Here is a 26,367-nt window from a genome sequence, read left to right as displayed (position 1 = left end):
CCCACTTTCAGGTGAGAGGCGGAACACGGAGTTCATTATAAAAAGTCAGTGAAGGTCCCGGCACGCTCACACAGTCTGCATCTGTCTGTGCGCCACGTTTAGACAACAGGTCAGTGTTGTTGATTACATAATTTCATTTCATTAGAGATGAGATTCTGACAACAAGACGTTCTCACTGCTTTAGCGTTTAATACTTCACCATTTTTCCCAGTGAACGTGAACGCAGCGCGCAGGTGAGGCAGCAGCCAAATCTGGGAACTCCCCGGGATGGAGACCGCGATGAAGCCGGCGGCTCCCCTCCTCCTCCTCCACCTCGCACTGTGGTGTGGTTGCAGTAAGTCTCATCGAAATCTATAACATTTATGAAAGTATCATTTGAATTATGTTTAAGTGTTGCAGTCGTTTATAAATGCGCAGAAAAATGCGCAAAAGAAGACATTTTTCTTACATTGGTGACTTTTCAGGTGCGCAACGCATTAACTATGTAAACCCACATCTTGGAAGCACCAATGGAGCAACACGACTCACCATTTCAGGAGAAGGTAAAATGATTAACTTCATAGAGTTCATGTTATATTCACACTCCATGTGCTATAAGGTGCTATTTGAGCCTTCTGTCACCAGACTTGTGCTGTAAGTGATTGTTTTCTTCCAGGCTTTGCTCAGCAGAACCAGTTCCAGCTGAACCCACAGGATGAGCAGTTTGGAAACCGTGTGACCCTGGTGTCCAGCACCATGTCAATCCCCTGTGACGTGGAGAGAGACTCGACCCACAGCAACCAGATCCTGTGCTACACCAGGTACACAAATAATCTGTGATTGGATCTGGAGCACTTTAGTGACACTTTAATGCATCCAGACTTATGATGTCACCCATCACAGAGCCATGCCAGAGGACCAGTACATAGTCCGAGTCAGCGTGGACAGCATGGACATTCCAAACAGCAAAATGTGCAACGGATACTACAACAGCTACCAGTGCAGCTTCTATGTAGGAAACAAACACACAAACACCACACACACACACACAGGTCTGTCTCACTCTGACTGTCTCTGCAGACTCGCTGGTACCGCACGCCCACCATCGCCTCTGTGAGTCCACTCAGTGGTCCTCCAGGTACAGTTTCAACACACACACACACACACACGGTCTATTACCTTCACATTAAACGCACATTCAATCACTCTGCAGGCACGCTGGTGACCGTACGAGGACGGATCTACACTGATGTGTACGGCAGCAACACCGACCTGAGCTCAAACGGCCTCAACGTCAGATTCCTGAGGTATAAAAGTTTAACAAAACAATTCTTCATACAAATGATACAAAAACACCCTGACTGTTGCTCAAAAAGAGAAAGAGAAAACAAAGTTACATTTTGGGGTAATTTAAAGAAAAAAAGTCAGAATTTTCTCTGAATTTTTTAATTAAAGCCACAATTAAGAGCAAAGGTTGGAGGTAAAAAGTCAAATTTCTGAGAAAAATAATATTAGATAAGGTAGATAAACTCAAATGACTCAAAAACTCAGAAAAAAAGTTAGTTACACTCACTCAAAACAGCTCATATATGTATCCACCTTTTAGGAAATAAAAGTTTGAGACTACTAATTGAATGTATGCAATAAAAATAAGATGTTTTCCTCATCATCATCATCATCATCATCATTTCAGATCCTACATGGGAGGGATGCCGTGTGAGCTGCTGAAACCAAACTCAGATGAACTGTACGTGCTGCTTATTAACAAACAGATCATCTGTTGTTTCATTACTTCACACAGTAATTAAAGAGCCTGCTGAATATTTCCAAAGGTATCAACTACAGCTAGAAACTGAAACTTCCACCTGGGGATACATGAGCTGCAAAATGGCGGGCACATATGTTGGTAAGCTGCTTTTTGAAAACTGCTCCTAAAAAATGATCCAAACTGGCCTTTAATGATCATGTTTGGTTTCCAACAGGTCATCACAACATGAGCTACATCCTGGATGCTGACTATGGAAGGTAAGACACTGTTAGAACTGTTAGAACCTCCTGTATCCGTGTCACACACAGAGGCATCTCTACAGGCTACAGGGGCCCCTCGCACCACTATTACACCAACAGTAAAAAACAGTGAGTGCAGTCAGGTGGGGCCCCATCAGGGAGGTTTTGCTACTGTACAGTGTAAACTGTGTTGGCCCTCAGGGGCCTCTGCCATACAGATGCCAGCCTCACCTGCTGTCAAGCAGGAGCTCTGATCACATGATCTGTTCCTGTCTTTCCACCAAGAGAAACTAATGTGATCTCTATGTCTGACACAACTCAAAGAAACAAACCTTTGTTGAGTCTGGGTCACAAACATCCTGATGCTAAATATAGCTGCTAACCGTGTGAGTCTCTCATTATAGTAAAATAAGTCATGCAAACAAAATCTTTGGATCCAGCCCTGCAGGAGACAGGAAGTGTGTCCCGTGTCAGACCAGCATAATCTGATATCTTGTCAGTGAATTGGTGATAATCCTGTTTTAATCCAGACAGATGAGGTTAAAGTTTGGGTTCCACTGATCAGATCAATGACATTTTGTTCTTTCTAATGTTTAGGAGTTTACCGGACAGGAATCTGTACCGTGTGTCTGCTTCAGGAAAACTTTCCATGTTCCAGACGTTTGCAGGTACGTCAGAAACAGTCATGGCTGTGTAGAACTCATTCACCATGACAGCACCGTGAGATGTTTTTCTTTGCGTGTGTCTGTGTCTCAGAGGTGACCGGAGTCTCTCCGTCAAAGGGGAGCGTCCTGGGAGGAACGCTGCTGACCATCTACGGCCGCTTCTTCGACGAGACGGACCTGCCTGCGCGCGTCCTCGTCGGAGGTAAATCAGAAAGGAAAACTTCACCAGAGCGCAGCACCATGGCGACCATGGTGGTGTTGTTATCACACAAAGTACAAAGTGTTCTCCAATAAACAAAAACTGGTCTGCAGACGCATTGTTGGGTCTTTAAGTCGTGTGGTGGTGATAATCCTTTTCAACACAACAGTGCGTGTGCATACTTTGAAACAAAAGCAGCTGTCTGACAGTGGAAACATTCATCTAAAGCTCAGAGACACAGTAGACCATGACAAACCGTCCACCGTCTCACGCAAGATTGATTGATGAGTTTTTCAACACAATGCTGACGTTCTGCAACAGTACATGAAGACGCTCCTGTGTGTCTTACACAACTATACAAGCTGCTGTGTAATCTCATGTAGAGTTCCAGTGACAGTATCAGTCTGTGCAGATCTTAGAGATTTTGTTGTTGTGTTTTCTTAGATGCTTTAAATATTGAGAAAAACTGAAGAAAAACAGCACAGTGCACGTGCAGTGAATCATTTTCTTTAGTTTCCCACAGGTGTTACAGGGTTGTTTTACTTATTTTCAAGTTTTTTTGTTTTAAAAAAAGAACTTTTTTATTCAATAATCAGCGACCACAGATCACTGAAATGACATTTACTGTATTTCCGGATGGCACTAAGCTAATTTTCACAGAACGTCCCGCCATCTTTCCTCCTAAATATAAACCTCTCTGTGACTCCGACGTGCTTTCAGTCACTGATGGTTTACATTTTTCTTCAGGCCTGCCTTGTGAAATCCAGAGTGTGGCTGATGACAGAATTCTATGCAAGACGGCCAGATACCAGATGAACAACAACATCACAGTGTACCCAGGTGAGCGCTCCTCCTCCTCCACTTGTCTTCATCCATCCTGCTGTGTCATTACCTTGTTATTCTTCTTCTTCACTGGAAGAATTTAAAGTGTCCGTCTTATCAACCAAGCTTGATGAAGATGATTTCAACAGGTCACACCTCATTGAGACTGCAGGACTTTGATGTGCTGCGTGCTGGAACGAGATAATCTGTTATCAGAGAGTGACAGCTGAACATTTTTGTAATTGTACATCATATAAACGACGTCAGCGGCAGATACAGCCTCTGCTTTTTAATGGTCTGACTATTTCTGTGACTATTTCTGTCAGGTTTTAAAACAAGATAACATCTGGACATGATGTGGAGAATCCTTCAAAATAAGAGCATCATAATGGTCACTGGTCACTTGGTATAAAAAATAATAAAAGCTGTTTATTGTCAGGCGGCAGAGGACTGAAGATGGACGTGTGGAACAACACAAGGCCCCGTTACCTGACCGACATTCGCAGCTACACTGACAACACAACTGGATACTGGACGCAGTGGATCGACACCCTGCCCTACGTCTTTGCACAAGAACTAGACTATTTCAGCACACGATCCACCGGGTTCTTGGTCCCTCCGGCCAGCGGCAACTACACCCTGTACCTGAACTGTGACGACCGATGCGAGGTCTACCTCAGCAACAGCAGCCGCCCAGAGAACAAGGTACAAAGACGGCAAGGGTGGCAAAATAATCACAGATAACCTTTCATTAAATGTTTGTTTTTTACTACTTCAGGTTAAAGTTAGTTTCCAGCCAAGTTATGTGTCAGACTACACCAAACTGGACTCACAGAAGTCAGCAGTAATGGCTCTGGAGAAAGGAAAACCGTAAGCACAGGCCTACAGATCTTCCATTCATGATACGCAGACAAACATTCCTGATATGTTTATGATTTATTTTTTATTTCTGCAGCTACTATCTGGAGCTGCTGCAGCAGGAGTATGGAGGCGCTGCCAGCATCAACCTGGCCTTGTTCCAGGAAAGCAGCTCCTTCACAGCAGACCAGACGGACGACGCCGTCAACGAAGTGCAGCTCATCACTGCTGAGTACGACGTGTTTGATGAGGAGCAGGTGCAGTGTTAAACACATGACATCACAGATTTTCAGATATACAGATATAAGAAGATCAAATATTGTATTTAAATTATCCACAGAGATAACAGCTGTCTGTAATCATGTTTTTTCTGCTGTGAAGTTGAACATTTAAACATGGAGGTCTGTGCGGACTGACACTTTTGGAGACAGCCTCCAGTGGCCATTTGTGGAACTGCACCTGCACATCATTTCTGCTTACTGTAACCCAGGTGATTAGCTTTGGCGCATGGCCCACCAGCGGTGCTGCCACAGTCAACGAGGTCCAGAAAGTGAACGTCAGCAGCAGCTGTGCCGGCCAGCTTTGTGGGAGCACCTACTTCAGCCTCGGCTACGGAGAGGCCAACACCGGTAATAATGATTCATCTGATGATTCTAAAAAAGGGAAACTTTTCTTCTGTTGCACTCATTTGTTGAAACGTCATCGCCTGCAGGACCAATCCCTGTCAGCGCCTCAGCAGCCGTGGTGGAAGCCGCCCTGAATGACCTGTGGTCCATCAAACCCGACACTGTCCAGGTCACCAAACAGGATGACGCCGATGGCTCGCACTTCACCGTTACATTCAAGTCTGACAGAGGTGAACACACAACACGGCAGCACTGACTGTGTTTTAGCGGACCAAGTGCATTAAAGACATTTATTTTTGTCTGCAGGCGACTTCAAACCTCTTCGCTACGACACTTTTGGTGCTGACATCAACATCACCGTTACCGAGGTTACCAAGGGGAGCAGCAACATGAAGACCTTCACTCTGCTGTGGAACGGGATTCCCACAAAGCCCATCGCCTTCAACGCATCCGAGTCTGCGGTCTGTGACCTCTCACTCTCAGGTCGTTCAGTGATTTGATGTTAAGTCTGTTAAATCATGTCTCATGTGGACCTGCACAGGTTCGGACGGCTCTGGAGGACTTGATGAAAGGCGAGTGTCCCAGTGAGATCCAGCCCAGCGAGGGCACCGACGTGAAGTACTTCAACAACTACGAAAAAGACAACTCTCAGGTCAGTAGGACAGAAGCACCTTTGACTCTGTAACATGAGAAAAGTGAGAAAAAATCATGAGTGTTTTGTGATGTCACAGTTTAACAGTGCTCAGAGAGGGACCCCCGTGCTGTACGCTGGTTTCTGTGGCCTGTGGTCGCTGAAGAACGCTGAGATCCTTTTCTCAGAAACCTACACCTCAGAGTCCGGAGTCACCTACGGGCCCATTTTACTGGATACCTACCCCATGGTACAACATAGCACTGCTTTATTTTCATGCACATGAATACTTGCACAGTTTATTTTGTGTATATCGTTCTTGGTTTGTGCTGTTTTTCATTTCCCATTTATTTCCTCCCAGCTCTGCTTTGCATACAAGGGAACTCTGAGGAATGAAGTCGGAGTGGCGTTTAATTACCGCAACAGCAAAGGCCAAACCCTGACAGCGACCTCAAAGGTCAACACGGTCTTCAACAAGGGCCCCATGTCAGTGAAATCCAATTTTTATTGTCCATTCATGTTGATGTTGAATCTGCAGTGTGTTAGTGTGATTGCTTCTCCACAGGTGGAGTTACAAATGTGTGGACCTGCTCAGCCCTCTGCAGACAGGATTCATCGGCAGCAGGTACAACCTGCAGCAGCTGAACCTCTACAAGGAAGCCTCAGGCGAAGACTTCTTTGTGGACGCAGTTCACATCGGAAAGAGACCGACCACAGTCGATGAAAATGGTACAGACGGAGCAGACAGCAGCTGTTAAATAGCTTTTATGATCAGTGACTAATCCAATTTTTGCCTCTCACAGCTCTTCCAAACAGGAGGAGGCCTCCTCCCTTTGAGAACTCCGGTCGCTCTTTCGAGGCGGTTTCTGTCAGCAAAGACGCATCGAATGCTTCCAAGATCAGCTACGTCATCAAAGCCACGCCTGTAAACTGTGCGTTTGATTTCCCACTGATGGAGGTCGGCTTCCTGCAGGTGAGGAATTCAAGACCTGCAGTACTCCTCTGACAAAGAGAGCAGGTGTCAGCTTTAAGGGTCAGTGTCTCCACAGCAGTGACTCATAAAGACAGAGGAAACGTTCAGCAGCCTGCAGCCGTGTGACATAACTTAACGAGAGGCGCCAGACTGACCCTGCACACGCCCATGCCTTCACATGCTGTGCTGCCATCATTTGCCTAACAGATTACAGCATTAACTTTCCCCTGACAATTTAGCATGACCATGAACCTTCAATTGTCTCCTCTCAAAGATGTCCAGGAGTGGCGAGGACACGGCTGAGTTCAGGGAAAGATCGTCCAGCGTCAACATCACTCGTCCTCACAGAGCCACGCCCCCTCTGAACGGCACCTTTGATGTGGAGATTTATGGAGGCCGAGCTGAAGGTAGCTCACACAGACTTCATATTTGCATGTTTCACTGTCCATGTTCCACAGATAGGATCATCCAAAAGGCTGGATCTACAGTTACCGCTGAGGGACCACAGACTGTAAACAAATCCAAATCAAACTCTCTTGGTTGGTTAAACAGCTCTTGGTTGTTTAAGAAACCACTATTTCTTTCTACTGAAATGTTTAAAAATGGTTTCCAACAGTCACATTATGAGCTAATATGTTAGCTGTTGTAGTTAAAGACACGCTGCAATAATGTGTCTTCCACTGTGTGTCTCAGACCTGCCTGTGAACATCAGTGTGGAGGACCTGAAGTACGCTCTGGAGGGAATCGAGGGGATGGGCCAGGTCAGCGTATCCCAGCAGGGAAGCTGCAGGCAGCCAAAGTGGAGGGTGGCGTGGCTCACAAAGCCCGGAGACCAGCCCATGATGCAGGTCCGGCTCGACTTCTCATCCTCCTTTTGTGTTTCAGCTTATTCTCAAACTGGGTGACTGTGACCGTGCTCCTCGTTACAGGTCAACGACTCCTCAGTTGTCGGCAATAACGCGGCTGTTTCTGTACGTGAGATGGTGAAGGGAGGACTGCTGATCCGAGGCCTGACGGGAGATTTTTTCCGTGTCCCAGAAAACAAACCTCAGGTGAAAGTCTGATTCTTTCACTAATCGCTAATTATACATCCTGCAGAGCGAGTCCTATTTCTGTCTGTCTTTCTGTGTAAGGCTTTTATTCATTTGTATAACTTTTGCCTGCAGGAAGGATCTAATCCTTCTCCCCGCACGCCACTTAATATCTTTGTGACTGACAGCCATTCAGTGTCACGTTACTGTTGTGACTTCAGTTGTCATGCTGGGCGGTGACTTGTGTTATTTTTGGTTGATGAGGCCTACAATGCTGTTGGCAGGTGGAGGTGATCATCAACGGCATCCCCTCCAAGTGTTCAGGTGGCTGCAGCTTTGAATGGTCAGAGGAGAGCACGCCAGTGGTGACAGGAATCAGCCCATCTCAAGGTGCCAAAACCTTCAAAACCTTCGAATGTCAACCACATTAAACTCTTTGCACACCTGATCATATTGATTTGATTATGTGTGACCTTTCTCCAGGCTCTAACAGTCTGGGGACTCTGCTGACTGTCACTGGAAGTGGCTTCAACAGTGAAAATGCTTCCATCATGGTGGGGCCTGCTAGCTGCCGCGTTGAAGCAGCCTCAGGTGAGAGAAATGACAAAACGCTGTACATTTAAGTCTGCAGGACATTAACCAGATTTTTCTGATTCCAGCCACCACTCAGGTGTGCAGACTGGGCAGCGCCGGCGCCGGTACATACCCAGTGTCGGTCAGCTTCCCTTCTCTGGGTAACTCACGCTCTGCAGGCGAGGTCTTCTTCTTCACCTACCAGCTCATCTTGTCCTCTTTCTCCCCGCTGTCTGGAAGCGTCGCAGGTTGGATGTTAATAACAAAACTGTACATAAAACACACAGAATTGTAGTACGTGTTATATTTCTGACTGCACGTTTACCTCAGGAGGGACCCTGCTGACAGTGACAGGCTCCGGCTTCAGCCTGAACACCACAGTCACTGTGGGCGCTCAGGAGTGTGGAGTGGTTGACGCCACCGACTCTGAGCTGAAATGCAGAACACCAGCAGTGAGTTCACACACACGTCAAACTGCTGATTTGTTCTTTATGTTGAACTGTAGTTTCTTTGTAGTTTAAAGCTCAGCCTGAGGCTGAGCTTTAAATGCAGGATGGCGTGCTGCAAGTTACAGTAGCGCACTGTGAATCCTTCCCTGTCTATCATTTCCATCAGCACTCACTGTAATTACTGCATGTATTTATGTGTCTGTGTTTCTGAAATGATTTGGTTATTGACACTTTGCATGCACCAGTACAGTATACACTGATTGTGATGTAGGAAGAGATGAGTTGTGAAAAGGCTCCAATCAAACATCATGTTACAGAAGTTATTCACTTCGTTCACGCTCAGACTAACTCCCAGTGAGCTACAAAAGGAAAGAATCTGCCTTCATACAGCGGTCATGAAGGGGGAAATTATCCACAAAAGCCTAAACAGGACATTTAAACGTGGAGGTCTACAGGGATTTACTCAGTTTTGGAGCCTGCCCCCTAAGGCCACTTGTGAAACTGCTTGATGACTTAATGTCAACACCAAGCAGCAACCTTCGGGGCTCAAAGTGGAAGCCCATGCGGAAGTGTCAAAACTTGTAATTCACGCTGCAACAGCTGGGGGTTGGCTCCAAAAGCGAGTAATTTCCCATAGACTCCCATGTTAAAATGGCCGATTTCACAGCAGAAAAGAACATGTTTACGGCCTGGTACAAAAAATCGCTGTGGTCTCAGATGATAGGTTCTCTTCTAGTGTCAATTGTAGGGGGGGTGAATTTTTTTACAACTCACTCGTTTCAATTGTATTCGGACTTAAAATTACGCATAATTATGGGCGTTGCCGCTTGAGTGACAGACAGTTGACGTATCACAGCGTGAGTTTCCTGCTTCCACGATCGCCCGCCCCCCTAAACCCCGCTCGTGCCCCCCCTCTTTGTCCATATTCGGAGTTTTAGTTGACGTGACGCTGCCAACATGGCGGCGGTCATCACGTCCTGGAACCTCCCACTGAGACTCAAAACGGCTCTTCAGAAACAAACGGGTGACGTCACGGAGGCTCTGTCCATAGTTTTTACTGTCAATGGTCAACACACAGGCTTAGTATTATTAATTAAAAAGCTTTAAAAGCCCAACGTTTTTTGGATCTTTTATTCGAGGACTGTTCAGATTGAAGGAACTGGACTGAGTGCTTATTTTTCTCCCACTTTCTAATAAAAAAATATGATTTCAGGGAGCTGCAGGATCACAAAATGTCACAGTGACGGTGGGAAAGATGAGTCGGACGGCCCCTGCCTCCTTCACCTATGATAACAACCTCACACCTCAGATCTCAGGGCTGAGTCCTCAGACTACCACCGTGTACGGTGAGTCATTTTTAAACCTTCACTGTAAATCTGGTTCTATATGAATACCTGTTTACCCAGAGGGATTATGTCCTTTTATTCATTTAGATGAAGAATGAGGTTTAATGGACTTTGTGCATAAAGGCTAATGTCAGCTGACTGTTTTAGCTGCTTCCTCTTTGTTTGTGAAAACAATAGGATTCAGTGTGTTTTTAGTGACGAGCCTCGGGACATTTTCTGTCACAAACGAAACCACAGAGCTGACGTTCAGACAGAGCAGGTTCCACTTCCTGTTCATTTTATGCACGTCACTGATCACCTGCCCGACATCTCTGCAGTGTGTTTTCTGTGTGTTCTCACATTGTGTGGAAACTTGTTGTTGTCACTGGTTTTTGTTACACCAGTTGTGTAATGTTGACCTGCAGGTTTTTTGCCCTCTGATCTCACTAAACCGTGCCGAGAACTCATGCTGAGGAGATTAGCATGTCTTCCCATGCAATTAAATTAAACAATACAGAAGCATCCACACGCAAAAAAAGAATACCTGTTCAGTGCTGTCAAGTGCAGTACAGCCAGGGCAACTTTGTGAAGATAAAAAAAGAGGAATTAGACAGGTGACATGTGGTAATTATCATGACTGACAGAGGCTCCCGCTTCGTGCAGGAAGGCGAGTTCTCACCATTCAGGGCTCCAACCTCGGAGGCCGAGACAATGACAGCATGGTGCTGGTGGGCAGGACGGAGTGCATCACCGTTCAGTGGATGCCCACAAACATCACCTGCGTCCTACCCGCGCTGCCGCCCGGCCTGCACAGGGTGGACGTGCAGGTTGGGAACAATGGCTACCCGGAGACGAGGTACAGATCAGCCCATCAGCTATGTACAAAACGCGTGTTTGGATTGTTTTTCTCGTGTCAAATGGGTTCATGTTGCACAATGTTCAGATTCTCAGAAATTATATTAGAAATAAACACGAATGTAAAAGAAAAGTCAGGGTTATAGGGTAAATTTCCAAAAGAAAAACGTGTCATATCATTTTTAAAAAGTAAAAAAAAGAGTGAAAACTCAAATTTCTGATAAAACTTTGAGAATATTAAGTCATTAAATTACTTTACAAAGCTGGATTAATCCCACTTGAGTCTTTAATCTCAAAAATGATGTTGTGAATGAATATTTAGCCTGTTACAGTCCATTTATGTCACTGTTGTCATAGGAACGGTGTGAACATGACCACCGAGTACATCCTGGAAGTGTTCAGCATCTCCCCGCTCTTCGGCTCTCTGATGGGAGGAACCAAGCTGACTGTGTCTGGCTTCGGTTTCAGCAACAACACGTCTGACAACAGCGTGTCCGTTGGTAAGAAACACCCCCCAACCAGCAACAGCATGCAGGCTGAATTACCACAGCAACAGTGGAATCAGTGATGATGTAATGACCTGCAACTACGGAACAACAAGTGGTTTAACTCATGCCTGGACTGTTGTGTTGTGACAGGTGATGCTGAGTGTGAAGTGACGGCCGCCTCAGAGATTGAGCTGCAGTGTGTGGTGAAGTCGCAGGAGAAGACCCACACCGTCACCAACCAGGGATCCCACCTCAGTAGGTTTTAAGTTTCCATCCTTTGTGTAGGTGTCAAACTAAATCAAATGAAGGACAACAGAAACAGGGTTAACTTACAGAGAACTGCTGCGAGCCAGGAGGCCCTCACCTGCAGCCTAAATGTGACTCTTAGAGAAGAACACAAAACCAGTTTGACTTCTGTCCTCGGCCAGAGTTGGAGGATAATGTGTGGTTGTTCCCTCTCCTGTGTCGCAGCGTATGGAGTGGGATACGCATGGAGCCCCTCCTCACTCACAGTATTTGTTGGAGACACGGTGATGTGGCGCTGGAAGGCTCCAGCCTTCCAGCAGGTCAGCTACCGGGTCTTTAGCGTTTCCATTCCAAGTGGTACAACTTACGATGGGGGGCCATTAAACAGTGGAGAGTCCAGAACAGCTGAAGGTACGACAACTTCCATACATGAAACATGACGCTGTCCAAATATGATCTGTGTTTTCATGTTCATTAACTCTCACTTCCTCAGGCTATTACAAGTACAAGTTCACCGTGCCCGGCGTGTACTACTACAGCAGCGGCTACATCGACAACACCAACCTCAGGCTGCTGCAGGGAGTTGTGAAGGTCCAGCCTCGGGAGGAGAAGAGCAGTCAGGTCTCGGTCAAGGTGGCGGGCATTGAGGCCAAACTGATGGCAGGAGGTAAAAAAAAAACGATGCTTCCAGGAAATGCATCAATCCAGTGAGGATGCTGATGGGTGGATGTTTCCCTTTGCAGGTTCCCGGCGTGTAACCAGAGCAGCTGAGCGTTGTGTGGCCTCTCCAGACTGTGGAAACACCAATGCAACATCAACTGTGCTCTCCTACAGCTCCTCCACCTGCTCCACCCCCACAGTCTACTCAATATCTCCTAACCAAGGCTCATACCACCAAGTCATCCACATCCAGGGCAGCGGCTTCAGCAACGTGGCCTGTGCTAACGAGGTCAGCACAGATTCAAATGTGTCCTGTTTGTGTAGTTGTCCTTAGTACCAGACGGCAGAGACAACAGTACTGAAGCTTTGAAGCCATTTTAGATTCCATTTTCAGCATCTTAGCCTTTGCTGTCTGTCCTCTAGGTGACGGTTGGAGATCAGCCCTGTCTCGTCATCAACAGCTCTCAGTCTGAGATCTTCTGCCAGCTCGGCCCAAACACTGGACTTCCTATAGGCCTCGCTCACACTGTGGCCGTCAGAGTCAACAACCTCGGCAGCGCCGTCATCGCCGTGCTAAATGAGCTTGACCGCCGCTTTGTGCTTCTGCCTGTTGTGGACTCCGTGTCGCCCCCTATCGGAAGCCCCAACGGCTACACGAGGCTCCTTGTCCGTGGTTCTGGCTTCTCTGAGGGTCTTGTGACTGTAGCCAGCGAGTCCTGCTATGTCCTGTCAATCAATTACACCTCCATCATCTGTGACACCACCTCCTCTAATCCACACACCGGTGATGTCACCTTCACTGTAGGCCGGATCCAAAGCTCCTGTGACTCCAACTGCTCCTTCGTGTACTCCTCCTCTGTTACTCCCACAATCAGCAGCATCTCCCCCAATAGCATCAGCAACATCACCACAGTAACCGTCTCTGGCACAGACTTTGGCAGTCGCTTGGATAATGTGGCAGTTTTTGCCGGCGTTATTGAATTAGAAGTCACCGCCGTGACTGATGGGAGCATCACAGCGAGAGTCAGCGCTCTGCCTGCAGGAAACCACTCAGTCAGAGTGATTGTGAGGAGCAAAGGCCTCGCATCAGGCGACGTCACTCTGCGCAGCATCGCCCAAGCCTTCCTGACCCCTGATGTAGGCAGCCTGGAGGGAGGAACGCCACTGGTCCTCACAGGAAACGGCTTTGCCCCAGGCAACACAAGCGTGACGGTCGGTGGTCAACAGTGCAAGATTCAGGAGGTGACGCCGGGGCTCCTTCGCTGTCTGACGCCTCTTCGTAATGCAGGGCTGGTGACCGTCAACGTCCAAGTCCTCTCTGTGGCATATCCTCCTCTCAGCTTCAACTACTCCGCAGCCCACACTCCTGTCATCAGCTCCATCAGCCCAACCACTGGTAATCCTCCAACACAATTTTACTAATTAAGATAGAACTGTAATGTGAATGCTTATATCTAGACAACAACTGTAAACAACAGGTAAATCTCTGATCCTGTTTATCTCTCCCAGGTCCAAGCGGCTCCCTCGTCACGCTGACCGGATCAGGCTTTGGCACCGACTCTCTGCTCGTCTCCGTCACCATAAACCAGATCCCCTGCAATGTGTCCACAGTGTCCGACACGCAGGTCCAGTGCACAACAGGAAACAACCCAGGAGGGACCTACACGGTCAAAATGCAACACCAGGTCAAAGGTTACGCCCGCTCTGCTGTCACATTCACCTATGAGCTGACTCTGAGCGGCGTGCAGCCCAACCAGGGTAAGCAGTGTCTGAGGTTCATCAGTTCATCAGCAACAAACTTCCAACAAATACAAACAACACAATCAAATATTTGGTTTGCAATCAGGAGATCAGGCTGTGTTTAAACCAGAGATAAGACAGAAAGCAATTTGTCTTCTCTTTGAAGCCTTAACTACATGAACAAACAAAGAATAATTTTACCTGAGCTGCATTTCTTTGTGTTTCTCTGCAATCAGGAAGTTTTGGCGGTGGCGCTCTGTTGGCCATCCAGGGTTCCGGGTTCGACCCGCTCAACTCCACGGTGCTGATCTGTGACAAAAAGTGTGAAGTTCAGAGAGAAGTGTCAACATCAAGCCGTCTGTACTGCCAGTCTCCATTCAACAATGGTAAGAGAGACGAATAAAACTCTGGACATCTTAACAGGAAGGTCTCTAAGGACTGACTCAGCTTAAAGTGGCCACAAGCTGAGGCCACAAATGTGTGAATAAAAGCAACTTTATTGAGAATGTATCCTCTTGATATACAGCCGGAGCTCTCTCATGTGTTACAGCTGGCACAAAAAACAAAAAACAAGCCCCCGGGCTTAGAACAGAGTAATTAACATATTTTTGTCAGGCAGGTAATTATGATGCTCATTTTCTTATCATCAGTTTTACATTCATTATCTTTGACACGTTTTCCTCTAAAAGAATGTGTTCCTGCTGGTTTGTAATGTTTTTGGCTCTCCGCTTTTTACAACAAACCGGTTCTGTCTGAGCTGAACTCTGAATGCCTTAATGGAGCCAGACTGCAGCTGTGAGGAATGCTTATTGTCAGATAAGACAACAGCTTGTCATGGATGAAAGGACAGCTGCCTGTCATCTTTGAGCCCGCATCTTAATTCCTTCTGTTCTTTTTTCTGAATATGTGGGTGTCCCGTCTCCTCTCAGGCACTCAGGCAGAGGTGAGCTGCACCGTCGCCGTCCTTAACCCAGTGGGCACCGTCAACATATCCAACGGCTTCACTTACAAATCTGCGTTGACTCCAGTGATTGCTGAGGTTTCTCCACGCAGAGGAGGCACTGCTGGAGGCACCCGGCTCACCATCACCGGCTCCGGTTTCAGGTGCAGTAACCAGATGACACAATAGAGGGACACACCCAGATCATGGACCGCTGCTTAGGAGTCAGCTTACTTATCTACACAGATTTTTCTCACTGTGATGATTCAAAACAAGAACAATATATCAAATATATTCAGTTTATATACCAAATAAAATTTCTTATTATTATTAATTCTTTTATCACTTTACAGCAATAACATGAATGAAGTCAATGTGACGATCGCCGGCTCGGTGTGTGACGTTCAGTCCACCAACAACACACACATCATCTGTGTGACCAACGCTCAGACGCAGTCTCAGGAGGCCAAAGTCAGAGTCAGCATTGCAGACCTAGGCATTGCCAAGATGGTAAGAGAGGACGAATGGTCTGCATGGAACCAGGATCCTTCTGTTTTCTGACACTGTCTTTGTGCCTTTTTTTGTAGGATAATGCAAGCTTCTTCTACGTTGACGTGTGGTCATCCAGGTTCACATGGGGAGGCCTGCCTCCACCTGAGACTGGCTCCTTTGCTGTCATCACCAAAGGCCAGACCATCCTGCTGGACACCAGCACCCCTGTCCTCAAAATGCTCCTGATTCAAGGTGCGAATATTTAAAATGTTTCACACGCCGTGAGGGGTTCCTATAAGTTCATATTATATGTGAAATTTTTCACTCTCAGGAGGGACATTGGTGTTTGATGAGGCGGACATTGAGCTGCAGGCAGAAAACATCCTGATTACGGATGGAGGGCGGCTCCAGATTGGTCAGGAGGGCGCGCCATTCCAACACAAAGCCATCATCACACTTCACGGACACCTGCGCTCACCTGAACTTCCTGTTTATGGAGCCAAAACACTGGCTGTCAGAGAAGGCATACTGGACCTCCATGGTATGAAAACACAAATCATATGTCGTAGCTTAGCTTAGTTTAGCTTGGCTTAGACAACTGGCTTAGTGTAGAAATGTTTGGTTTCTATCAAACAAAGGAAATGATAATGTTTCCAGTAATGTTTAAGCCTGTTGCTAGGCTAATTGTGCTGTTTGGCCAGCTGTTTACCGGGTTCTTCCACCTCATTGTGTTATTTCCTGTAAGTCCACAGATAACAGAGATTAAGCAACAGAAACTGAAGTCCTGGCCTGAATGTTAAAAGCCCTGATAGCATGTCATTATATCATGTAATGATAAGCTGACAGTGTAATTTGAGCGTTGTGTCCTGCAGGTGTGTCATTATTAGTGACACTTCACCTGCCCTGTCCTCAGGTGCAGCTCATTGTTAATAACTTGTTTCTCCAGGTATTCCCGTCCCCGTCCCCTGGACACACCTCGCCCAGACGGCGAGCAGCGGCTCCACTACTCTGACCCTGATGAAGGCCGTCACATGGAAAGTTGGAGATGAGATTGTCATTGCCTCCACCGGCCACAGGTACAGCCAGGACACACAGTTACTTCCTTTAGTCCTCAGTGGACACATTTGTCGCTGTGATTAGAGAAATAATCCATATTTTATACAGCCAAAAGTTGAAATCTACTTTTTACATTTCCAGGCACAGTCAGATAGAGAATGAGGTGAAGAAGATTGCCGCTGTGTCAGCCAATGGGATGACTCTCACCTTGAACGAACCACTCCAGTACACTCACCTCGGGGTGAGAGTCACACTTCCCGGCGGCACGGTGTTTGAAGGCAGGGCTGAGGTGGGGCTGCTCACCAGGAACATCGTGGTGCGAGGCTCCCAAAACCAAGAGTGGAACGACAAGATTGAAGCCTGCCCTGACGGCTTTAACACGGGTACTGTGTGTCAGAGTGGATAATGTTTAAACAACCAGGAAAGATAACAGTAAAATATCATGTGTGTTTTTTTTTCTGTAGGTGAATTTGCCACTCAGACTTGTTTCCAAGGAAGGTTTGGAGAGGAGGTCGGCAGCGATCAGTTTGGCGGCTGCATCATGTTCCATGCGCCCAGGCCCAATGAGAATCTTGCGATCGGCAGACTGGAGTATGTTGAGGTAAAAAGCGTAAAACTTTCTCTGCTGGAGCACATTTTCATGCACAGACCGGCCATGTTTACACAAATCCAAAGGGTAAATAAATGAAAAGGTCTTTCTTTACCTGTGCCGCAGGTCTTCCATGCAGGACAGGCTTTCCGGCTGGGGCGTTATCCAATCCACTGGCATCTGATGGGAGACATCAACTACAAGTCCTATGTGAGGGGCTGTGCGATCCATCAGACCTACAACCGGGCCGTCACCATCCACAACACCCACCGGCTGCTGGTGGAGCACAACGTTATCTACGACATCATGGGCGGGGCCTTCTTCATCGAGGACGGCATTGAGACACAGAACATCCTGCAGTACAACCTGGCCGTCTTCGTCAAACAGAGCACCAGCTTGCTGAATGACGACGTAACCCCGGCAGCGTACTGGGTCACAAATCCTAACAACATCCTTCGCCACAACGCCGCCGCGGGTGGCACCCACTTTGGCTTCTGGTACCGCATGCATGACAACCCTGATGGCCCATCCTATAACCCAAACATCTGCCAGAAGAGGGTTCCCCTCGGTGAGTTCTACAACAACACTGTGCACTCTCAGGGCTGGTTTGGAATTTGGATCTTCCAAGATTTTTTCCCCATGAAGACTGGGGGGTGCACCTCCACCACCCCTGAGCCTGCCGTCTTCCGAAGCCTCACCACGTGGAACTGTGAGAAGGGTGCTGAGTGGGTCAATGTGGGCGCTGTCCAATTCAGTAACTTCCTCATGGTCAACAACGAGAAAGCCGGGGTCGAAGCCAAGCGCATCCTCCAGTGGGCCGTGAGCGGCTTTGGGGAGAATGGAGGGGCGACGGTGTCAAACAGCACCATGGTGGGACACGTAGATGAGCTTGGACTTGGGAGTGGCTACTGCACCACCCGTGGTGTCATTACGCCTTTTGATGACGGCATGAGCATTCTCAACACCAAGTTCATCAACTTTGACCGCAGCTCCTGTGCAGCCATCGGGGTCACCAAAATTGACGGGACGTGTATTGATCGTTGCGGTGGCTGGGCTGTCAGGTTTGCTGGCATCCAGTATTTGAATACACCAAACAAGGCTGGCTTCAGGTGGGAGCACGAAGTGCAGCTGGTGGACACTGACGGCTCCCTCACAGGTACGTCCTGCTCATATTAAAGCTTAGTTTGAGCTGTTAGCTCTTCTTAACATGTGGTTTTTGCTCATTGATCATAGGAAACGTCGACCACAAAGTTGTGCCTGTCAGCGGCCTCCTGGATCCCGCTCACTGTTCCCAGAGAGACGAGTGGAGCGTGGGTTTCCCAGGTGCTGTGTGCGACCACACCGTCAACTTCCACCGACTGGCATTCAACAATCCCACGCCGACCTCTCTGAAGGCCAAGAACGTCATCTTGACCAACTCACATGGTATTTAAACACATCTGAAACATGTATTGCTCCCTACTGCTCATAAGTAGGACCTGCACAAACCTCGTTGGGTCTGTTCATTCAGGCAGCAGTGTGGTTCCCTATCTGAAGAAGAGACTGACTCATCCAAATGGCTGGATGGCCCTGCTGCCGTCTAGAAAGACATACAACTGGTACTTTGAGAACATGGACCACATCAGCAACATCACTTATGATTCAAAGTTCTACGGCTTCAAGGTGACAGCAGATCCCTCATGTGATGTGAAGAGGTAATTTTTCATGTCTGTATTAATGCTGTTTCCCTGCCTTCAGTCGGACCAATATGTCATCATCAACCACAACTTCACCCAGAGTCTGGACAGTGTCCAAATTACCGACAGGAGGAACGGCTCAGCAATGCCACTTAATTTCACCAACAATGTGAAAGGAGACTGGTACTTCGACGACAGCTCCGACAACCTCTACTACATGGGTTCGACACATTTCACATCTATATATATTATAGGCAACCCTTTGGTACAGCTTTGGTGGTTTAAGATTTGCGTTGTGTCCTGTCTTAAATTGTGCATCCATTTGTCCTCCTTCTGCAGTGTCTGGGAAAACGAGCATGCGCAGGCGGCGTAACAGTGTCGACCGTTCTATGAGTGATGTCCCAGTTTTCTTCATCGTGTACCGCTGTTACTTCCCCAACTGCATCCCTCCACCGCCTCCACCACCAGCCACACTTGCCCCCTTACCCTCTAACCGACCTGCCAACTTTATGTATGTTTCTGAATTCAAACTAGCTTCACGTAAAAAGATGAAATTGGCTTTTTGACCTCCTTTAAAAGAAAGTGTCTTCCATTTTCTGCAGTCTGTGGTCCAACTCTTCTTTCTGGAAAAGTTCAGCTGAAAACAACTTCACTGCACCAGCAGCAGGCTCTGACGTAGTTATCCCATCAGGTAATGTGGAGCCAACAAGATATAATATATGTATATATGACATGTACTGTATATGTATCCAGACATGTATAACAACTCTATATTTGACTACAATGCATGTGATCCCTCCCTTCTTTAGGGATGTGGGTGGTTTTGGACAGCAGTCCTCCTCCTCTCAACAAGCTGACAGTCGTCGGAGTCCTGGAGATTCCTGACAACATGAACAGTTCATCCACCAGACAGGCTCGGTCCATTAATGACTACAGCTCTGTGGTGTTAGACGCTGTGTACATTTCCATCCAGGTCAGCGTGAATAAACCTGTAATTCCATTTCAGCTAAACTAAAAGTGTTGGTGTTGATATTTAACCATGCGTCTCCTGCTTCTTCAGGGTGGCAGGCTGATTGCAGGATGGAAGGATGCACCATTCAGAGGCCAGCTGCAGATCATGCTGAGAGGGAACCACCGCACTCCTGAATGGCTTCTTCCAAATGGACCTAACCAGGGATCCAAAGTCCTTGGTAAGAAAATTATTTGCTTAAATGACCAACATCTGTACTGTCTGTACTTTAGAAATAGAAGTACTTTTTCCCCTGTAGCAGATGTATAGTGACAGGTGCTTCTGTCTCTATTTATACTACAGGTGTGTTTGGTACACTGGAGCTCTATGGACTGCCACACAACGTTTACTACACCAAGCTCGCTGCTACATCTGCCGCTGGGTCCAACATACTGACCCTGAGACAGGCTGTCGACTGGCAGGTCTGTGTGGTTTAACCTTCTGCTACTTTGTCCGATGTGTTTGCTATACTCACAGTTACCAGTTACGTGTTCTCAAACCCTCTCTTGTGTTCACTACGTGTGCAGGTTGGAGACGAGGTCGTTATCTCCACCACCAGCTACAGCGCCTGGGAGACAGAGAAACGTCAGATCACTGCCTTGTCAGTTGACGGCCTCACCCTGACTTTGGACCGTGCTTTGGCCTACACTCACACCGGTAAGTTCCATCCACAACACATCACTCTGGGAATAAAATGTAAAAAAGACACAAAGAATGTAACTGAGAACCAACCAGAGGTTTTAGAGTGCAATGTCCAGGAACTTTAACACAGAGGGGTGACACAGGACAAACTGACAAAGACAAAGGGGAGCACAGGTGAGAACAATGAGGACCAGACAAGGCAATCAACAAGGTGGGAAACACAAGAGCCAAAATGAAACAAAACCAGAAAAACTAATAAAAAAAATACTCAAAATAACAGAAAAACGAGCAATAACACAAAGTCCTGTGGGCTCATGAAACGCTAAGGATTTTCCACAGACACCACAAAACAAAACTACTATAAACGTTTTTCCTCCGGCTTCAGGTGGGACTTACTCGGTGCCAGGTACGTCTCTGTCCTACACTCTGGCAGCTGATGTCGGCCTCCTGACCAGGAACATAAAGATCATCGGTGCAGACTATCCAGACATGATGGCGGAGTCGTTTGGAGCCAGACTGCTGGTCGGCGCCTTCTCCTCAAAAGGAATCGACTACAAAGGTCAGTGATTTTTCTGCAGCTCTGCTGCTGTGAAACCTGTTTGTGTCCTCTGTCACAGTTTGATGTTTTCTTCCTGAAGGCAAAGCTCAGATCAGGAACGTGGAGTTCTTCCACTCTGGTCAGGAAGGCTGGATCGACTCCACTGACCCACGCTACTCTGTGGCCTTCCTCGGCCTGGGACAGGTACTGCAACACACACACACACACAGCAGTGTAGCACCAGAAACCAGTGTTTACAGATGAGGACATGTTTCTCTGTGTTTGAAGGTTTCAGGACAGGACACATACATTCAGGGCTGTGCTTTCCATGATGGCTTCTCACCGGCCATCGGCGTCTTCGACACTGAGGGACTCACCATTGATGACAATATTGTCCACCACACTGTTGGGGAAGGTAAACAGAGTGCTGTCCATCATGAAGCATGGCTCACCAGCCAGTCAGACTCATGTTTGATGATGAATAAATGCCTCCATGTGTTTGTGTTTGCAGGTATCAGAATTTGGGGGAACAACATCACACTGAGGAGAAATCTGGTGACGATGTCGCTGTGGCCTGGATCATACCAGGACAGAGAGGAGTCCTCCAACATTGAATGGAACGCTGCCATCGAAGTTCGTCTTCTCAAAATAACTTTGAACCTGAATTTTCACTCTTTATCTCTCGGAATTTATGACCTGGATTTTTTTTTATACCCATCAGGTCAACGAGGGGACAAATGTGGTGCTGCAGCATAACATCGTTGCAGGTTATGAGAGAGTGGCATATCGCATTGACGGTGAACCGTGCCCAGGTAAAACAACATGTTTACTTTTTGTCTCTTTAAGGACAGTAAAGCAGCACAGCTATTTATATGTCTGTGCAGGTTATGTGAACAGTAACCAGGGGTGGATGCATAACGAGGCGCATGGTGGTCTGCACGGGGTCTACCTGAACAAAGACGGTCTGCCCGACTGCAGCTTGGTTCGCAACTTTTTCCTCTGGAAGAACTTCGACTACGGCATCTACTTCCAGGTATGAAATGTGAAAAATGGTATGAGAAAGTAACAAGCTTAGTGCATTCTACCACCAAATACAAAAAAACACAATCTCCATCCTGCCTGTGACAGGTCACCATGAGTGTCTGGATTTCCAACGTCACCCTAGTGGAGAACGGCATGGGCGTCATGCCTCTCACCTACGGTCCACCCTCGCTCTCACATGAATTTGCAGACAAACCAGTGCATATTGAGGTGGGCTGGTTTATTTCGATCCTCTCATTTTTGTCGAGCAGAGATGTTTTTTTTATTAACTGTGTTCCCTTTTTTCACAGAATTCCCTGATTGTTGGGAGCAGCCCCAGCTTCAACTGTTCTGACACTTTGCCAACCAGCGACTTTAATGTGGCCATCACTAGTGCCCATCGAGCTCCACGACCTCCCCAAGGTGAAGTACAGACTCTCGGATGCAGCATGATTACAGATGTTAACAAGCTTTCGGTGATATTGAGCAGAAACTGTCTTCAGACAAATTAAAACTGTTTCTGTGTGCTCAGGTGGCAGATCTGGAATCTGCTGGCCAAACTTTGGATCTGGACACAACACGGCCCCGGGAAAGCCCCATCATCTCAACATGAACTATAATGCCATCAAAGGGCTGCTGACGGTCAGAGGTGAGACTCAGGAACAATGCTCACAATGATTTGAACATATTCTTCAGTCCTCATTCCTCCTCCTCCTCCTTTTTAGACACGACATTCGTCAATTTCCGAAGCGTCTGCTCCAGTGAGAGTAACATCATGTTCCTCACCAACCCACTGAACGAGGACCTCCACCACCCCGTACATGTTTCAGGCATACGGATGATTGACAGCACAGAGGATGGCAAGGTCTTCATCCACAGGCCTGATTTGGGGTAAGTTTATATCACAGCTTGAACAGATGCCTCAACTTGGATTCCCATCAGATAGCCAGAAAACAAGTTTTTTATATATTTTTTATATATTTATTTTATATAAAACATCTGATTGATGTTATTATAATGACTTCTTGCACCTCAGTAAAGTCAACCCATCTGACTGTGTGGACATGGACTGCGATGGGAAGAAGAAGAGTCTTCTGACGGACTTGGACGGGTCCTTCCTGGGTGCGGCGGGAGCTGTGTTGCCACAGTCTGAGTTTGAGTGGGGAGGAGATCCTAGGAGGGGTCTGGGTGACTACCGCATCCCCAAGGTCATGCTCACTTACCCCAACGGTAGCCGGATCCCAGTGGAGACAATCGCTCCATACAAAGGTAACAGTATCTTTGATTTTGGGAAAGCATAGATTTGGCATTTGGATTGGAACTTTATAGCACCATCTAAGGTAGCAAAACACCAGAAAAAGTAGTTCCTTTCCTGTCCTATCTTCAGGTGTGATCAGGAAAAACTGCACCTACATGACTTCCTGGCAGAGCTACAAGTGCTTTGCACTGAACTACAGGATGCTGGTGATTGAGAGTCTTGACGCCGACACAGAGACCAGACGTCTGTCTCCCGTTGCCGTCCTGGGAGATGGCTACATTGATCTGATCAATGGTAGGAAGACATTTTAATAGACAGATAGAAATGAGGGAATGAGTTGTAATTCATCTGTGTATCTTTGTTACCAGGTCCTCAGGATCATGGTTGGTGTGCCGGCTACACCTGCCAGAAGAGGGTGTCTCTGTTCCACAGCATCGTGGCCACCGGTCGCTCTTTCGACGTCTACTTCACCAGTGTCAGCCCACAGAAACTTCGCCTCATGCTGCTCAACTCCGACTCATCCGAGGTCAGTGTTGACTGCAGAGGACGGGACTGAGATCTGAAAAACACCACAGTCATTAAATCTTCAGTTGTTTCTCATTGTAACGCAGTGTGTCTTCGGTTTGACTTTGTGCAGAGTGTTGTGGTGTCCGTCTTTTACTCCAAGCCTCAGCGGCTTGATGTGTACGTCGACAACAGACTGGTTGCGCCAACTAATGCTGACTGGAACACTGGAAAAACTGACTACACCCTGATGAAGCCACTTTATGCAGGTACAGAAACGTATTTATGTATAAAGTAACGTGTGTATCAAAGGTGTTGTATGGCTTGGATGAATCATACGAGTAAGTAACCCTTTATCTCTCTGCAGGTCAGTACGTCCCTCAGATCAACAACACTGATGGCACCAACTTCTTTGACCAGGACTTCAAGATGTTGAAGGTCGTAGTGAGAGGATCCAAACCAGTGGAGATCAGAACCTCCCCGCTGCTGGTCATTGCCTTTGAGCTGCCCGCCATGACTGAGGACGAGTTCTTTGGCGCAAACCTGGTGCAGAATCTTGCTGTGTTCCTCAAAATCCCCCCCAACATGATCCGCATTTCCAAGATCGTCAGGGAGGATGCACGCCGCAGGAGGAGGTCCACGGGCCTGACGGTGGAGGTAGTGATCACAAAGCCTCCTGTCCAGCAAACTGTCAACACCACCAACGGTCAGTGCTGAGAAGACTTAGACAGTTTACAGTTTAAAAAAGCAGAAATGATCATTCTTCCTGTGTGATCACTTTCAGCTGATGAGGACTTCACCCTCCTGAAGAACATTGCCAATGACCTGGGTCAGGCGGCCGTTTCTGGAAACCTCAGTCAGTCCATCGGCTTTAACGTCTCCTCAATGGGCATCATCCCGCCTCCCCCTTCATCCTCAGACCCCAGCTGGAATCAGGTGAACTGGAACATCTGCTTAGTGAAAACTTTTTTTATATGATGATGAAAACTCATGTTCTGTCATTTTTTTCTGCTTTAAACATCAGGTGGCTACAGAAGAAGTGACAAGAAAAGAACCCACAGTCAGTTACGTGTCCAGCGTGGCCAACCTGCTGCTCATAAATGAACCGATAGCCGGGGAGTTTGTGGGTCCGCTTTACCAGCAGCCAACACTGATGGCTGTGGATGAGCTGGTGAGTCGACACGTTACATCCCAGTGAACAATGAGCCTGCGGTGCTGTGTGCTGACACTGATCTGTGCTGTTGTGTGCAGGGTAACTGTGTCGCTGTGGGAGTGACAACTCTCACAGTCACAGCCAGTCTGAAGGACTCCAGCGGAAACAGCGTGGGCGGACTGGAAGGAAACACCACCATCCGCTTTAGCAGCTGCTGGGCCAACTTCACCGACCTGTCCATCCTCAGCAGCGGTACATTCCTTCACATTAACACGAGAAATTTTTAAAAACTTTATTAGGGAAAGTAAAGTCTGCATTCCCCCTCCTCTTCCTCTCTCTGCAGGCATGAACCTGACAATGGTCTTTACCCTGAAGGACTGGGGCGCAGAGTCAAAGGCCTTCTCCGTCAGGAGCATTCCCACCACCGAGGCCCCGACTGTCAGCAGCAACACTACATCTATCTCAACCGCGCCAACCACCACCGACAACAGCATCTTCGGCTCCAGCAGCACCCTGTCTGCTGGCAGCCTGTGTGTGGTCAGCGTCATCTATGCCGTGGCCTGCTGCTCCGAGAGCATCCCCATCTGTTAGAGCTGTGTGACCGGGCGCTATGAAGGATTTCTCCACTTATATCCACTTTAACATGAACAGAATGTACTTCTATATTATTATTATTATCCGCACATGAAGGTTTTATTTCTGTTTCTTTTTTTTGGGCTCTTTATGTGGAACACTTGAAGGTAAAGGTGCAATAGTGAGGTGTTGGTAACTGCTGCACATAAATAAAATAAATTCTATTTTTCTTTTCTAAACACATCTTTCTTGGATCAGTGTGTTTATTTATTTATTCAATTGTTTTCTGAGGCAGAGTAGAGACTCTGTCCATGGTGCTGAAGCACGCCGATTGGCTGCGTGTCTGCACGTTTTTCCTATTTCCAGTCACGAGAGGGCGTCAGAAGCCCGCGCTCAAGAAGCACTAAAGAACAGCTGGAGTGAGAGTCAAACTTCTGCATTAACGGAGACATTACACATGAAAACCTCAAAATTTAAAATCAAAGTCTTGCAACAGAAAAAAACGAGTGTCACTGAATGCAACAGAAGTCGATGTGCATCTTTTCAGCGCACATCTGCCCTCCCAGGAGGAGGAGGGGTGGGTGATGGGGCCCGACAGAGGAACAATTAGTTTTACAGCCTTAATTTGCGCCCTCCATTTACCCCCCTCCACGATAACAGTACAATGTGGGCGTGTTCTCGGCCCCCACTTTTAAACCGTGCGCCGCCTTGTCCTTCTCTGGAGCCGTGCGCACTTTGCGGAGCAGAGTGGAGGCAGCTCTGGTCCCCCACCGGCCACAGCGCAGGCTCC

The 26,367-nt window shown here is 47.4% G+C and overlaps 1 protein-coding gene across 1 annotated transcript; it reads left to right on the top strand.

Annotated features, from left to right (window-relative positions):
• The first annotated feature begins 66 nt into the window (after positions 1–66).
• On the top strand, positions 67–25,802 carry LOC114447054 (fibrocystin-L-like). Its single transcript, XM_028423044.1, has 77 exons — positions 67–109; positions 212–334; positions 465–542; positions 656–800; positions 883–991; positions 1,060–1,117; positions 1,193–1,286; positions 1,673–1,726; positions 1,812–1,885; positions 1,962–2,004; positions 2,584–2,654; positions 2,743–2,853; positions 3,598–3,690; positions 4,112–4,377; positions 4,451–4,542; positions 4,628–4,787; positions 5,021–5,159; positions 5,243–5,386; positions 5,463–5,617; positions 5,698–5,808; positions 5,888–6,037; positions 6,149–6,273; positions 6,353–6,516; positions 6,591–6,760; positions 7,035–7,167; positions 7,454–7,608; positions 7,690–7,812; positions 8,076–8,181; positions 8,275–8,382; positions 8,451–8,612; positions 8,695–8,816; positions 10,027–10,159; positions 10,802–10,994; positions 11,351–11,493; positions 11,632–11,736; positions 11,953–12,138; positions 12,221–12,394; positions 12,471–12,676; positions 12,811–13,783; positions 13,897–14,145; positions 14,364–14,513; positions 15,057–15,231; positions 15,421–15,577; positions 15,655–15,811; positions 15,891–16,100; positions 16,506–16,635; positions 16,757–16,998; positions 17,080–17,216; positions 17,331–18,360; positions 18,438–18,629; positions 18,715–18,866; positions 18,942–19,101; positions 19,220–19,391; positions 19,483–19,571; positions 19,690–19,853; positions 19,941–20,070; positions 20,193–20,311; positions 20,417–20,546; positions 20,917–21,090; positions 21,170–21,273; positions 21,358–21,484; positions 21,581–21,702; positions 21,791–21,881; positions 21,954–22,102; positions 22,198–22,320; positions 22,401–22,512; positions 22,622–22,738; positions 22,815–22,980; positions 23,126–23,358; positions 23,477–23,641; positions 23,716–23,873; positions 23,985–24,120; positions 24,219–24,557; positions 24,636–24,787; positions 24,876–25,022; positions 25,103–25,256; positions 25,348–25,802. The coding sequence occupies exons 2-77, from the start codon at positions 268–270 to the stop codon at positions 25,593–25,595; spliced, it is 12,657 nt and encodes a 4,218-aa protein (XP_028278845.1). The 5' UTR covers positions 67–109; positions 212–267; the 3' UTR covers positions 25,596–25,802.
• The last annotated feature ends 565 nt before the right edge of the window (positions 25,803–26,367 follow it).

The sequence above is a fragment of the Parambassis ranga genome, chromosome 2 (genome assembly GCF_900634625.1).
Source record: "Parambassis ranga chromosome 2, fParRan2.1, whole genome shotgun sequence".
In the NCBI taxonomy this organism is placed as follows: domain Eukaryota; kingdom Metazoa; phylum Chordata; class Actinopteri; family Ambassidae; genus Parambassis; species Parambassis ranga.
Note: the sequence above shows the minus strand (reverse complement) of the source record. Positions and strands in the feature narration are given on the sequence as shown.

Bases quoted from the DNA above. Each gene is read 5' to 3' on its own strand.
- LOC114447054 (XM_028423044.1), top strand. From the start codon at position 268: ATGGAGACCGCGATGAAGCCGGCGGCTCCCCTCCTCCTCCTCCACCTC. The intron at 19,854-19,940 runs GTCAGCGTGAAT...CTGCTTCTTCAG, and splicing joins CTGTGTACATTTCCATCCAG to GGTGGCAGGCTGATTGCAGG. The intron at 20,312-20,416 runs GTCTGTGTGGTT...CTACGTGTGCAG, and splicing joins GACAGGCTGTCGACTGGCAG to GTTGGAGACGAGGTCGTTAT.